The sequence below is a fragment of the Alosa alosa genome, chromosome 20 (assembly GCF_017589495.1).
Source record: "Alosa alosa isolate M-15738 ecotype Scorff River chromosome 20, AALO_Geno_1.1, whole genome shotgun sequence".
Lineage (NCBI taxonomy): Eukaryota > Metazoa > Chordata > Actinopteri > Clupeiformes > Clupeidae > Alosa > Alosa alosa.
This window is the reverse complement of record NC_063208.1, coordinates 26859315-26871814: the sequence shown is the minus strand read 5'-3', so window position 1 is coordinate 26871814 and position 12500 is coordinate 26859315. Positions and strand designations below refer to the sequence as shown.

The 12500-nt window shown below is 47.3% G+C and overlaps 1 protein-coding gene across 7 annotated transcripts in view; it reads right to left on the bottom strand.

Annotated features, from left to right (window-relative positions):
• The window catches only part of hivep3a (HIVEP zinc finger 3a), a 44067-nt gene that overhangs the window by 10741 nt on the left and 20826 nt on the right, over positions 1-12500 (bottom strand). For 4 of the 7 annotated variants that reach the window (XM_048229383.1, XM_048229389.1, XM_048229384.1 and 1 more), the window contains 2 exons: positions 1039-5462; positions 308-474 (listed from right to left, as the gene is read on the bottom strand). In XM_048229383.1, coding sequence (XP_048085340.1) covers positions 308-474; positions 1039-5160 — 4289 coding nt within the window. In that variant the 5' untranslated portion in view covers positions 5161-5462. Of the gene's footprint in view, positions 1-307; positions 475-1038; positions 9580-9764; positions 9872-11134; positions 11283-12500 lie in introns of those variants that run through there. The other 3 variants (XM_048229386.1, XM_048229385.1, XM_048229387.1) reach the window with 3 other exon arrangements.

Here is a 12500-nt window from a genome sequence, read left to right as displayed (position 1 = left end):
CAGCGTGTGTTGCAAACTATTGGTTTCTCAGCAAAATCATGACGAAACGGTAACAAATAAATGTAAAGAGACATATCATGTGGAGTTTATTTTTTTGTTTTGGCAAGTAGCCTTATAATAAGCGGGATAATCTATGGAAAACCGGTCATTATTGGAAAACACAGTCCCTTCAAGGCGAAACAAGACCCCTCCGCTGGTGTGTCGGGCCTTCCATACATTATCCCTTACATACGACACTATGGAATACTAATAGTATATTCACCTACAGTATATGGCTGTACTGTTGTAGTGAAAATGGACTACTCACCCTCCTTCACAAATCCAAACACGAGGAGGCTCAGTGTGTTTAGAGGCTACTGTTCTCTCCCTTTTCCTCTCCTCCTCCTCCTCCTCTTCACCCTCCTCTTTCTTCACGTCCTCTGTTGACCAGACTGCCCTTTCCTCAGTGGGACATTTGTGCTGAGTGGTGTGGACCTGTTCTCAAAAAGAGACACGGGGCAAATTCACCAACCCTGCCCCCAGCAAACCCAGGGACACAGAGATGGTGAATTCTCATTCAACATTTCGGACAGCATCTCATTGTCTTCATCACCAAGACAGCAGCACACAATCAAACAAAAGAATGAGACGAAATACAATGCAGTAAACAGAACTCACATAACTGATTTAGCAAACTGAAAGATTTTGTTTGGGCTTGCCTTGACAAAAATCGGTTAATTCTAAAAATATGAATATGATGCTATACTGTGTATACATGTGAGGAACTATACATAAAACATTGTTAAAGATGTTTTAATAACATAAATTAAGTTTATTGGTAACTGAGTACTGAGTAGCCTACTCAAATTGAAATCTTCCTAAGAAGAACCACAAAAAAATAGCTAAAAAGGAACTAACCACAGTTATCCTAATCACAACGTCAGCAATCCTAACCACAACATCATTATTTTGATCACCACCTGAGCTTTATAATCCTGACCTGAACCTAATAGCCCTAATAATCTGCTCCTAGATTAACTGAGATCCAGACTCATGTACCTCAGACACGCTTGGCTTCCCAGGGTCTGCCACCGGTCCTTCCTTGTCCTTCTTCTTCCCCTTCTCCTTCTCCTCCGCTGGGGGTGACATGGGGGCCATGGTGTAGGTGACGGAGGAGGAGTGCCCCTGCTTGCAGTGGAGCTGCGCTAGGACCTCCTTGCTGCTGAGCCCTGGAGGGTTGGGGTTGTAGGCACTGGTGGACCAGGAGGAGTACACCGAGGCCTGGTGGTCGTTCTGAGGGGACGGGCTCGGCTTGGCGTAGTTGAGATAGCACCAGCTGTACTCGGGCTCCGCGTGAAATGTAGGCATAGGCTTCTGTTTGTTGTTGTTGTTGTTGCTGTTGGTGGTGGCGCTGGGAGAGGAAAGGCTCTGGGTGCTTCTGTGACTGCCGGCTGACTCTGCTATTGCTTGCTCGGCTTTAACCCGGTTTGAAAGTTGCCCATCGCCACCCTCTTTGGTGTTGTCCTGTTCTTCTTCTTCCTTCTTGTCTTCCTCTTTCACTCGTTTCTGCTGCTGTCGCATTTCGGGCCCGAGCTCTAGGCTATTTGACGGAGACAGCATCCGTTTGTTTCCTCCGGAACCTACTGACCTACATCCCTGCAACTTGGTATCAGGGGTCACGGTCAGTGGGCTACTGTGGTCTAAACTCACTGATGGGACAGTCGTCACATCTAAGGTCACATTTCGGTTTGCACTTGAACTAAGCTCCTGAGGTTTAGTAACTGCATGATGAGAGTGCGTGGTGTAAATGGCACTGGCGTGGGCTGGGATGTCCCCCTGGACTCGAACTGCCACCGTCTGCATCTCCGCAGGTCTCAGTGGCTCAGCATCGGGGGTGATGGTGAAGTAAACACGCTGGTGTTGGAATGGGCGGGCAGGCACCTGGGACGAGATTGCTACTCTCGGCTCCGACTCCTCAACTGGGTCCCTGGTGGGTATCTCCAGCTTGAGACGTGAGGACCCAGGAGAGTAGTGGGCTCGTGCTGCACCAGAGGGGCCCTGGGTGACATGGGCAGAGCCAAGCTGAATGCCTTCTAGTCCCATGTAAACAACAGGTGCTGTTTGCTGCACTTTGTGATCTGATGAGCACTGATTTAGTGCCACCTCTGGCGAGTTGCGTAGCTGGTGAGGTGGATCTTGTTGCCATAGCGCTGGTGATTCTTGGCAATGAGTGTGAACAGGAGATGTGTTATAGGATGTGGGGGTGCACGGGGGCTCAGAAGGTCCCGGACTTAACTTCATGCGGGAGCTGGATGGAACACTAGCCGTGCAAAAACTTGCTAACATGCTAACACTTGGCATGCTAACACTTGATGTTTGCTGGCTGGGTGGTTCCTCGTCGTCTGGATCCCGCACTGTAGTGTGCTTCAAGAGGAGGCATTTGCGCCTTTCCTTCCAGCCAGCTGGAGTGCGATCAGGAGACAGGGAACTGTAGTCAAAGGACTTGCTACGGACTTCCGAAATCGGGGTGCACTGCTGCGGAACATGTGGTGCTTGCTCCGAAGCCGAGCGCCTCATCTCCCTGTGGGGATGGTGGTGGTGAGAACTAGCAGGAACGGCTAATGTGTGAGTTGCCCTGGATCTCCGACCAGAAGTCATCTCCACGTTAGTCAGTTTTCCCGAGTCCTCAAATGATACAGAACAGCTAGACATGTGTGACACGTTGCTGTCTTGACCTGGACTGCGAGGAGGCAGGGACAGAGATTCAAAGCTGGACTCCCCAGAGGACTGGGCAGCTTCTGCCAACCGAAGACGCTTCTTTTTCGGGGGCAGCTTCTCAATGGGAAGCTGGGCCAGTGTTGAGCTTCTTTGGGGCCACTGGAACTCGTCTGTCCTCTCAGCCTCTTTGGCTATGGAAACAGTCGCAGACAGGGACATTGGCGTGGCGTTTGTATCCTCTGTGACTAGGATCTCTGGCACTAGGACATTATGCTGGCGCATTAACTTCCGAGAGCTTGGTTTTGATGACTGCTGCTCTGATGACTGAGTTAATGGTGAATAGTGCATCTCAAAGGAGGCACATTTATCTAATTCATCTTTTACTTTACTTTTCACAAACAGATTACCCTCTTGCTTCTCAAATGAACTTGTATGTTGGATCACTGATATCCCCTTCAAAGGTCTCTCAGGGTCTTTCTCCAGCATTAATCCAATGTTTCCTACATTAGGTCCTTCATAAGCCTTGTTGGTCAGGTCTCCTTCAATTCCAGGGCTTGTCCCAGATGCAGAGGACGAGGCCATTGAGGAACAGGGATCATCAAGTTCGAGACTGTCCTCTTTTCTTCTCTTTCTCATTACTAAAGCCCCTGGCCTGCTCATGAAGTGCATCCTTGTAGGATTCTCCACCTGTTCAGAAACTGCCTCCATTTTCTGCTGTTGGTGCATGTTGCACGTTTGCCGTCTGTGCGTCTTGTAACTCTCCCAATCTTTGCAGCCAGTGCCACACTCTTCACACTCGTACGGTTGAAGGGGCCTTGGTTTTTGATGAGGCAAGCTAAGCATGTCTTGGTGGTATGGCACAGAGGATGTCATGGCTGACTTTTCAGGGGTAAAATCACAGCCAATGGGCAGCTCAATCGCTGGTTGGCGGCGAAGCAAGGCATGGCGCCGATTCGTCTGGGTAGGCGGCTGCTCGTCAAATGATTGGCTGAGCCTCAGGTGCCGGGGAGCATCGCTTGTGCTAGCAGGAGAGGCAGAGGGGACTGAAAGACTCCTCAAAAGTGGTGCTGCAGAGGCTTGGCTGGAGGACTGTTCTATATTTAGGCTCTGTTGCTGGAATTTCTGACACGGAACACCAAGAGTAATAGACCCACTGGCCTTGGAACAAGCCTCAGTCACTTTAGGGCACTGCACAAGGGGTTCTTTAAGAGCAGAGGCCTTGGCTGACTCTGTACTGCTTCGCCTAGACAGGGAGAAGCGTCTAGGCTTGACACTGTCAATCTTACTGGTGTCTACCACAGCCTCGTTGATGGTGATGAGCTTTGTGATATGGTCAATGACCTGCTTTTTGGGAAGCGTGAAAGGGATGCCGTCTTGTCCGCCAGACTGTTGCTGCTGGTTACGGGAAGCCCTCTGCAGATGTCCAAGGCGCCCGTACTTGCCAAGGATGATTTCAGCGTAGCTTTTAGCGCTGGAGTTTGGAGGGCTGTCTTGAGACTGCTCCGTGCTCTCTGAACGAGAGAAGTAGCCCGACTCAGTGCTCCCACGACTTCCCAAAACCAGCGAAGAGGAAACGTCATCTGATGAGCCCGTTGGTGGAGCTTGCTTGGTTTTGCTCAGTCTCATCGCAAGTCTCTTTTTAACAGCATGGGAGTCTCCAAGCCCCTGGGATTGCTCAGTAGAACGTAACTCAGCACCGTACGATGCTTGCGGTGCAAGCGTTTCCTGTTTCTTTGCTGAGCTGGTTGACGGCGGCTGGTTAGACTCATCCTCTGAATCAGTCAAGGGTTCTTCTTGGCCGCTTATGGCTGGTTCGTCTTTGCTTGCTGGAGCCAGCCCAGCTTTGACCCTGTGAGTGTGTGATTTGCGGTGCTTGTACAGGTTGCTCTTGGTCTTGAACGAGAAGCCGCAAGGGGCACAAGGGTAAGGTCTCTCCCCGGTGTGGGAGCGAATGTGCTTCTGGAGCACGCTAGGCTTGGCGCAAGCTCGACCGCAGTAGCTGCACACATACTTCCCGGGCTTCTGCGGTTTGCGCTCGCGTTTCTGCTTTGGCATGCCTTCCTGTGCCTCCTCCGTACCGAGAGATGGAGCCGAACTGCTCGAAGAAGGAATGGGAGCACCCGTGGAGTCTTCCTTTGACACCTGGACGGAACCCCCGCACTCGTTGCCTGGTAACGGCCCGGCGTCGTTCGCCGTCCCTGCGAGCTTATCATCCTTAAGAGAGCCCACGTCCTGAGCTTGTCTCCTCTGGAGCCGCAGGCGTTTCCTCTCCAGATGCTGACGTCTAGGGGGTTTGGATGGGGCTCCATGGCGATGGGGCTCAGAGTCTGCGTCCTGTGCTGGCTTGCTTTCTTGGGAGGCTGAGGGCTGAGAGGAGCAGCCTACTGAGGGAGATGTACTCTGAGGCTGATCTTCACCTCCGGACGTCTCCCCAGCATTAAGCTGGTTATGCAAGGCCTCCATAAAACGGGGCTACAGCCTCGACTACTGACCTCAGGTTCGTGTGGCTTTCCCAGACCACACACACGGACAGGATATTATCATACAGATGGACTTTAAAAAGTCTCTAATAGAATCGTCAAGCTGTTCATTTTGCACTGGTCTTCTCTAGTCATTGTCTTCATTCCACAAAAGAAAATAAATACCGTCAGATATCCACAGATCACATCCAAAACATCACAAATGTGTCTTATCATCTCTGGAAAAAGACAGTGTTCATTTTCTGTATTCAGGATAAAGAGGCTTCAGGGACCACCTCAGAAGTTCTGTTAAAGAAAGACAAAAACAGATAAAGAGTTAATGACCATTATTTGTTGTCCACAGCAGCCTCTGAACATGGTAGGGCACACATGCACACTGGTAAATGGTATATTTAATTCAGCTGAGTATAGCCCTCTATGTACACACAGCACGTCTTTATTTTGTGGACTTTACCTTTACGGTTACAAGTTTATGGGATGATTTGACATCTGCGTTTAAACTCAAACCACAGCCTGCCCATCAAAGAGGCCACTGGCCAAACAACGCCACTCCTGTGAGGTTAATTTAAAAACCCTACAGGCTGCTAAGTTGAACCTGTGGGGTCGTAATTAATAGGGCGAACCACCGGTTTCCAAACTGTCCGACTGTACGCTTCAGTAACATTTCACAGCCCCTTTCATACATCTAAATCTGCCAAACTCCTTCTCAGGGTTCCCTGTAGGCTAATATTTAGGCAGACAGTATAGCCACACAAGTGACGCTTTACTTTTATCCTGACTGGTCTAATGTATTTAAAATAGCCATCAGTTTCAGACATCCAGGTCAGGCATGCATACTAGACCTACAGAAAAAAGTTGAAGACTAAAACAAATTTATTTTAGTTTCGTTTGATTTATTGATTTAGTTTGATGAGATGTATCAAATTTGGTAAGAAACAACAATTAAGAGAGTCAATTAAGATTAAATATTAAACCTGTTATATCCATTACGCATATATCATCCTAATTAATTGAACTGACATTTAAAATGTAATTACAATCCCACAGGTATTTAATTTCAATTTCAACCAATCCTACTTTCAGTGGGACCTTTATTTACATCTATAAATACAAACGCTCTGAAGCAGCTTTTTTTGTAAGCAAGCTGATTTTAAATGTCAGTATTGTACAATAGTAAACATAACTTGAAAGCAGCACCACACAACCCTAAATATTACTCAGCCACAATGGACAAATATTAACACTCAGAAATTAGTGCTTAAATGCCTGAGAACAGAGGAAATGAAGACAATATTAAATAATTACCATAAAAGAAAAGAAAAAGAAAAACATAATACCTACTACATACTACATAAAGATAGTTCAGTTGCTAGGTTGGTGCCTAGGGCAAGGAACATGGCTTTGTGTGGCTAAGTCTCCAAGGTAAATTGAATGGATTATAACGTATGCCTTCTCAGTAATAAACCCACTGAATGTAAGTAGATCCTAAGTATTTCTAAATGTATTCAATAAACAACAGTTTGATTCAGGGTTCATTGAAATGATGAAAGAAAACGAAATATGTCTGATTTCATATCAAGACCATCAATGACAGCAGGTCTGCTTAATCCAAACAAATGGGCAAGCTATTTTTCTCCGTCTCTGTGGTCCATCACACAAACAGGACAGCACAGGCCTCGCGCTCCAGGACCAGCTGGCATCGATGCCCACGCTCTGCTGAGGACGGGCGGGAGGGGCACGGAGGTCTCGGTGGGCGTACGTACGTATGCCCAGATTTCTCCACACTCTCCGTGCCTGTCTGCCTGTGCTTCCAACAGGACGTGTCTGAAGCACGACTTGCACAATAAGGAGGAGGAAGCACACAGCTGGTGCATAGGAAGCCGGCGAAGGCAAAGAAATGTCTTTCACAGTCATGGTATTACATTTCAAATGACTGCCTAGCCGATTTCCTCTGTGTGGCTGCCAGAGGCTTGATTAAAGTAAAGGTAGTGGTTTTGGTGGGGCTGACATGAGACGAGACGAGACGAGAGAGACTCCAACCCTCACCCACGTTGTCTGCATATACAGTATGGATGTGTGTGTGTGTGTGTGTGTGTGTGTGTGTGTGTGTGTGTGTGTGTGTGTGTGTGTACAGGAGGGGTGGGGGGTTAAGAAATGTACAATGTTCATCGCCCCCAAAAAAACAACCTTTGGTGTAAAAAAAGGTGAGGAGAGGGATTATTCTGCCGCCACCGGCCGCGGTCGAACAACTCTGGCCGGTGTCCGTCTGCGATAGAGGAATGCAGTGGTGGGGAGAGTATGTAGGTCAGGGAGGTACTGTAGGTGGACCGGGATCTCTTTTTCAGACGTACGAAAGGAGAGATCCTGGACTGGTGTAAGGAGAAGATGTATAAAACACACTCAGACACAGACACACACACACAGACATACACACACACACACACACACACACTTTGACCGGTGGCAATGCCACTGAGTTTAGATTACAGACACACACTGAAACACACACACACACACACACACACACACACACACACAGACACATGCTCCAAAGCCACCGCTGGACGGCTAGACGGGAGGCGAGGTTGGGTTCCCCGGCACCTCGTGAAGCCACGTGAGAGCAGGAGGACAGAACGCTCTCTGTGCCCACCTATACAACAGGTCTATATTTGCTTTGCATTTACGGCCATTAGACGGGGATTTATGTCTTTGAGAGGCTGGGCTGTTTGCACAGCTGCCTGGGACTGGTAGAGTCGAGGACAGGAGCGGGTTCTAGAATCCACGCTTCGCACGAGGGCTGGATCAGGAAGTGAAAACACCACCCAAGCCCTGCTCACCATCCAGGAGAGCGGCTGGGGAAGCCACAAGGTCAACTCTTATTCTGAGTGGACGGATGGTGCCGAGATGAAGGCAGAGCTTTTGGCACCAAAAGAAAAAGAAATAAAAATGAAAATGTGAAATGTGTGCTACTGCGCAAAAGTCAGAGAGGAAGTCAGATTCAAGTATGGCATTTTGATTTCTTGGGAAAATACTGCATAGGTTTAAAAGGCAACTATTGTTCTCTGTCTTAAAAAATAGCAGTTTCATTAGGAAATAGAAACTGGACAGAGAAAACATAAAAATAGACTAATTTAACAAACAACAAGCATCTCAATTGTGGCCAGTATTCTGAACAAACCTGAACCTGAACAAAGCACAAATCTGTGGCCAAAATCCAGCGAGAAGGGAGAGAAGAGGCGAGCAGAAACAGAACTGGGTTATGGCACTTCATTTCCCACTGACACATCATGCCAGCAACAACAAAAAAAATGTTTTGAATGCCTTTTTAAAAATCTCGTCAATTTCCTTCTCTTACACTAATGGGTGCCCAGCGGTGGTTCCTATGGTAACGGCCCAAAACCATACAGTAGCAGATGGAAGGAGAGTTGGAGGGCTAAATTTATCTTCAAGCATCCTCCCTGGCTACGGAGAGAGGGGAGAGAGAGAGAGAGAGAGAGAGAGAGAGAGAGAGAGATAGGCATGGGAGAGACAGAATGTGAGAGAAAGATAAATAAAAACGAGAGAGAGATACAGAGAGGAAGCCTGACAAGCCAAGGTGCTCCCTCCCACACAACCTTATCCTCCTGGACAGAAAATGATGAATGCTAGAAAATCAATACTTAAAAGTCTATCATTCCAGCTTCCACACATGTGACTCTTGACAGGAAAAAAAAAATACCATAGAGTATTTTACTGTAATCAAGCCAACCAGACAATCAGAAGGTGCAGATTACGTGAAAAATAAAATGAAGATTAAATCTGGACACACTCAATAATATCTGTGGATCTGCTGAAAATTAATATTTTGTTATCTATGGCATTGCATAGGATGCCTTTTTTTTTTTTTTTTTAACCTGGCGGCAATATTCTGACATATGTGTTCTTTGTGTGGATTAGCATCTGTAAACATGAATTTATCTGTCTCCTCAATGTTCTAAAAATAGGGAGTATGATTTAATCCCAGTCACTGAAACAAATGCCCTTGGCGATGTAATTTGGGGAAAAAATCCCAAGCAGTTATGTCAAAAAGATACAATTTATTACAGCTAGAAGACAGGCAAGCCTAAGCCCCAGCTATGTGTGGTAATGAACGACAGAACAGCTCTGTGAGAACTGCACCTCACTCAAACGGAGACTCTAGATACTATAGAGTACGAGTTTCACGGCATCCACACAAAGCCACACATCTCAGCCATGAAGTCATCCGATTCTCATTGGTCTCTGTCTCTGTCCTTCAATCTCTCTATTGTCATTGGCTTCCCTTTTTCCCTCCCCATTCTCTCACTCTCTGCTCCGCTCCTCTTCTCATCCGGTCTCTCTCCCAATCTTTCTTTCTTTTTTCCCCCTCACACTCTCACACTCTTTCTTTTGTACTGTCCGTATTCTTTTCTTTCTTTCCTTCTTCCTTCCTTCGTTCCTTCCTTTCTTTCTCTCTCTCTCTGTCCTTCTTAATCTCTGCAACCTCTTTCTTCATCTCTCTCTTTCCCATGTTCTCTTTCTCTCTCTTTTTATCACCTCTATGTCTCTCGGTCCACCGGTCTGACCCACCGTTGCTCCGGCGGCATTCCCCTGAGCTCCAGTTCCAGCAGCAGTGTCTGCCCGTCAGAGCACCTCGTCCTGGGGGAGACCTGGAGAGAACACCCACCACCACCACCCCTACTGCCCACCACCACCCTCAGGGAACATTGACAGAGAGAGTACAGCAGCATCCAGAAGCAGCATCCTGCATCCTGCATCCAGCCTGTAGCCAGTCTGTGCCTGTGCTTGCTCCTGTTCCTGTTCCTGTATACTGCTGAGGACCCCAGAGACACACAGAGAAGCATGGAGAGGAATAGACAATAGAGAAGAGAAGGGAAGAGAAGAGAAGAAAAGAGAAAAAGAAACAGGAGAGAGTGAGAGAGAGAAAGAGAAGAAACAGAGAGAATATATATATATACATACATATATATATATATATATATATATATATATATATATATATATATATATAGATAGATAGATAGATAGATAGATAGATGGATAGATAGGGAGAACTGAGGACAGATAGAAAGAAAGAAATATTGGAAATTTAGATAGCGAGTGGACAGAGATAGTGGGAGGGGTGAGTGGGAAATAGAGAGGGAGGAGAGGGATAGAAAGAGAGGCAGAAAGAGGCTGGTAAAGAGAGAGGCTTGAGGTTTGTAGGACGACAGGGCATCCTATGATGAGGGGGCGAGGAGAGGCACAGTGAGAGGCAGACACAGAGAGCAGGAACATGAGAGCGAAGGAGAAGAGTGATCCAAGAGAGGGAGAGGCGGCTGCGGACGACAGGACGAGTGTGGACAGGGGAGGGTGAGAGAAGAAGCAGCAGAGAGGAGGCAGAAAAGAGAGAGAGAGAGAGAGAGAGAGAGAGAGTGGGAGAGAGAGAGAGAGAGAGAGAGAGAGAGAGAGAGAGAGAGAGAGGCAAGTGTGGAGGCAAGCGTGGACGACACGGCAAAACACTCGGCTCATTCATCTCTAGCCCGCTCAGCCATCACACACACACACACACACACACACACACAGAGCACTCCTGGTCCTGTGCGTTTTGAAACAGTGTTACGTGTCCGTCTGCTGCGCGCTGTGCAACCTTGACTAAATCAGTCAGAGGATACCCTTGCCACAGACATCAATCCCGGGAGCCTTCCCTCTCCTCCTCCTCTCTCTTGCCCCCTCCTCTCCCCTCCCTTCCTCACTTCTCCTCTCCTCTCCTCTCCTCTCTTCTCCCTCTTAGCCGAGTCTCTCGCTACCTGCATCCTCACTGGGTCCTGCGAGAGAGCAGCTCTAGCGCACGGCAAGCCTCTGATCATGTCACACAGAGACAGCTGCTTCCAGACACAATCCCTGTAATCAAGGCAGCCCCAGTGCTGGGTAATCGTATCAAAATCAAAAGCCGTTACCTGACCGCAGTCGGCAGACTCTTCCAAAGCCCCCGTTCGCCAGTCCAGTTAGTCTCGCTTATCACACACACAGAGGATTGGCGGAGTGTGAGTGAATGAGTGTGTGACAGAGAGAGAGAAAGAGAGAAACAGAGACAGACAGAGAGACAGAGAGAGAGAGAAAACATAAGGGGAAAACAGCCTGAGAGAGAGAGAGAGAGAGAGAAAGACGGGAGAGGGAAAAAGAGAGAATGAGAGAGATGGAGAGAGAGAGACAGAGAGACACGCAGAGGGAGAGGGAATGTATGAATGAGTCTCTTGCTGTGAGGAGAGAAGAGGAGAGGAGAGGTGGTTCGCTGAGCGAAGCGGCGTGGTCAGGTCTACGCTCAGAATGGTCTGGGGGACAGGTAGGAGAAACGGTGACGTATATGTAATCCTGAGGCATGTATGTGCCTCTGTGTGTGTGTGTGTGTGTGTGTGTGGGGGTCGACTCTCCCCAACAGTTTGGTGATGTAGGGGTTAACCCCGGGGAGAACTCAGGCGAGAGGAGGGTGGGTGTGTGTGTGTGTGTGTGTGTGTGTGTCTGTGCAGTGCTTTTCTTTTTGAATGGGGAGCAAGTGGAGTGACATATTTTTAACACAGTTTCCTCATTCAGCTCTCCCTCCCTCTTTCTCTCTATCTCTCTAAAGAAAGAAAGGGAAGAGGGAGAGGTAACACTTTATATTACAGAAACCTTGTTACAGTGTAGTAAAATGTAATACATAATATAATTTTGTGTACTTGTGTAAGTACACATGTAATCAGAAATGCTGGGTACCCAATACACATTGGGGTACATGTTACCACTGTATTCTGGTAGAAAATGGTTTCTCTGTTACAGTGGATTATTTGCATTGAGTAGAAGCGTAGTAGTAGTAGTAGTAGTAGTAGTAGTAGTAGTCATAGTAGTAGCAGTAGAGTTGTTTCAAGATTAAATGTGAACCAATCTGACAAAATGAGTCACAGTGACCCAAAATTCAAAATTGAGATTTTGGCATCAATGGACCGAGAACCCAATTGTTACCAAGATACAGTATTTTGAATTATGACCTCCTGCCAATATTTTTCCAATTGAAAACCTGAGAAAATCGTGTTTGAAGTTACAGATTACAGGCAGGCACAGGTATGATTTGCAAAGTGTAATCCCAAATGAATAGTATTTTTTCAAACTTTACATTCTTATCTTAACTATGGAACTATGGAACTATTGGAACATTTTTTCCAGATTGGGTCACAAATGAAGGAGAAAAGACACTTTATGGATGTGCAGGCAAATGTGGCAAGTTTGTATTGTCACAGAAATCACAGAGGTACCCAGCAGATTGTATTTCAATGTGCTTAATCTACT